Source organism: Apis dorsata, unplaced genomic scaffold (genome assembly GCF_000469605.1).
Source record: "Apis dorsata unplaced genomic scaffold, Apis dorsata 1.3 scaffold_44, whole genome shotgun sequence".
In the NCBI taxonomy this organism is placed as follows: Eukaryota; Metazoa; Arthropoda; class Insecta; order Hymenoptera; family Apidae; genus Apis; species Apis dorsata.
Genome location: NW_006263346.1, coordinates 1,554,855 through 1,557,044, shown reverse-complemented (window position 1 = coordinate 1,557,044; position 2,190 = coordinate 1,554,855). Strand labels below are relative to the sequence as shown.

Below are 2,190 nucleotides of genomic sequence, written 5' to 3'. Positions count from 1 at the left end.
TCTCAAAAAAAAAAAAAAAAAAGAAAGAATAAAATTCGTTCGATAAAAACGATAATAAATATCAATAAATATTAAGAAATCAAATTTCTTAAGATACGAGGATACAAGGGAACGAAATATATTGTTTATCATTAAGTGTATAGCAATTAGCAAATCTAATATTCGGTTGACGATCCGTTTTTTTAACTTTTGATTTGTTCTGCAACGATCGAAAGAAGTCTCCGCGTTTTTTTGTTTTAAGTCTGTCTCTCTATATGAACGACGAAGTAGTCGAGTGAAAATCAGGCCGGTAGGTCGGTAAAAGTGTCGGTAAGCTACATGCTAATTTATACAGGCGATAACGAAAAAAAGGATGGTTCGATTTTCACGAGTTATTCGGTTACTTGCGAACTCTGCTCGTTCGAGGTATCCCCCTTCGGCTCTTTCACGTAATCCACGACCAACTCCAACCCTATCAACGCTCGAAGATCTTTCCTCTCCTCTTCCGGGCTCGTCGAGGCAACCGCGATGTCCTCCTGCTTCGGGGACCTCTCGCCTGCGTTTTGTAACAAAATTTTTAAAATTAATCAAAGATAATTAACCTCTTTCTTTCTTACTTATTAAAAAGTAAAAAAAGGTATTAAACTTTTCGTTCATCTTTTATCGAAACAGTTTTGTCTGAAACGGAAAGCAGAAATAGAAAAACTGTATTCAACGAAGAAGAGAATTTTTACCATTTTCAGAATAACATTCCACAAGAAGAAGTGGAAGTATTATCAATTTTATCAAAGAATTAAATTTAATTTAATTTAATCGTAATTTAAAGCTCGATATTTACGATATATTTCGATACTAAAAGATCAAGTTAAACTAAAAGATAAAAAGGAACCAATTTTCTCAATTATCACGTATCGTTCCACTAAGACACTCAAATGTATATTAACAAAAAGTAATACAACTCGAACAAAAGCACGAACATTTATATATATAAGAAAAGACAAACAACTTTAAACGTGAACACCCACTATTGTTATCAACGTCCTTCGAATTATCCTCGCTGTCCCCGGATCCCGACGTTTCGCTCCTTGATCCTTTCCTCGCCTGGCCGATGTCCCTGTACGTCCTGGTCAGATGTCTGAGGATGTAATTGGTGCCGCGTGGATTTTCCTCGCCGCTCTTCGACGTGCCAGCCTCGTCCCTCGTCAAGTTCAACGGTCTGTTGCTGTTGTACTCCTTGGACTGGGGCACGCTGAACGCCGAGCAATGCTTCCCCTTGAACGGGAGCTGCCTCTCGCTCAGCTTCCTGTCCCAAATGTGGCCGGACACGCGAAGATCGATGAAAAAGTGCAAGGGGTCGATGCCTGGATAGGATTGGGGGATTGGGTAGGGCGGGTACCAAAGCGGGCCGGGGAGGAATTCCGGGTTGGCCACGTTCCCTGGTAGGCCGAATCCTTTCACGGATGGGAGCATCTCGCAGCCCCGTGGTGGAAGGCCGGGGAGAAAATTCCTCGAGAAATCGAGCTTCTTCTGATCCGACAGGAGGGGGGGTAAGTCTTGATTCCCTATCGGATTCCCCTTCGCGCCGCGCTCGTCGTACGGATGATTTCTGTCGTTGTAATTGCAACTCTTGCGCTCGCCCGAGTGGGTCTCCTCCGGCTTCACCTTGTGCAACTCGCCTGGGAACATCGTCTCGGGCGGTTGGGCCTGCTCGAAGTGGCGCGGCCTCTCGTCGAAGAAACACTTGCTCTGCTTCCCGAATTCACTCTTGTTCTCGTCAACCGGTTTCAAGATGTCGAAGCTTGGCTTCTGCTCGAAGTTGCCCACTTTGCTGGCCGGGTCGTAGCCGTCGCTCTTGCCTCCGTTCTCCAATCTCGTCTCCGCCTGCTGTTGGCCATGTTGGAAGTATTTGTCTATCGTCGATTGTTGTTGTTGTTGTTGTTGTTGTTGTTGTTGTTGCTGTTGTTGTTGAGAGTGATGGTGATGGTGGTGGTGATGATGGTGATGCTGCTGCCTCTCCTTCGTGGTCAACTCCAACGGCCGATCCCGAGCGTCCCTCCACGATCTCTTGCGGCGGCGAGGGGCGCTCGTCGACGTGTTGCTGGCCGACGACACCTCGCTCTTCGCCTGCACGAACGAGCGCAACATCTCGCTGAAGAAGAAGCTGTGCGGCGTTAAGGGCACGTTGTACAAGTAGGGCGGTGTAGCCGCCAG

At 46.3% G+C, this 2,190-nt stretch overlaps 1 protein-coding gene across 1 annotated transcript in view; it reads right to left on the bottom strand.

Annotated features, from left to right (window-relative positions):
* Window positions 1-234: 234 nt before the first annotated feature.
* LOC102681970 overlaps window positions 235-2,190 on the bottom strand; it is a 9,699-nt gene continuing 7,743 nt past the window's right edge. Inside the window, exons 3-4 of the mRNA XM_006608839.2 lie at window positions 1,005-2,190; window positions 235-535 (exon numbers count right to left, since the gene is read on the bottom strand). The exon at window positions 1,005-2,190 is cut by the window's right edge and continues 3 nt beyond it. Of these exons, the coding sequence (XP_006608902.1) occupies window positions 372-535; window positions 1,005-2,190 (1,350 nt within the window). The 3' untranslated portion in view covers window positions 235-371. The remainder of the gene's footprint in view (window positions 536-1,004) is intronic.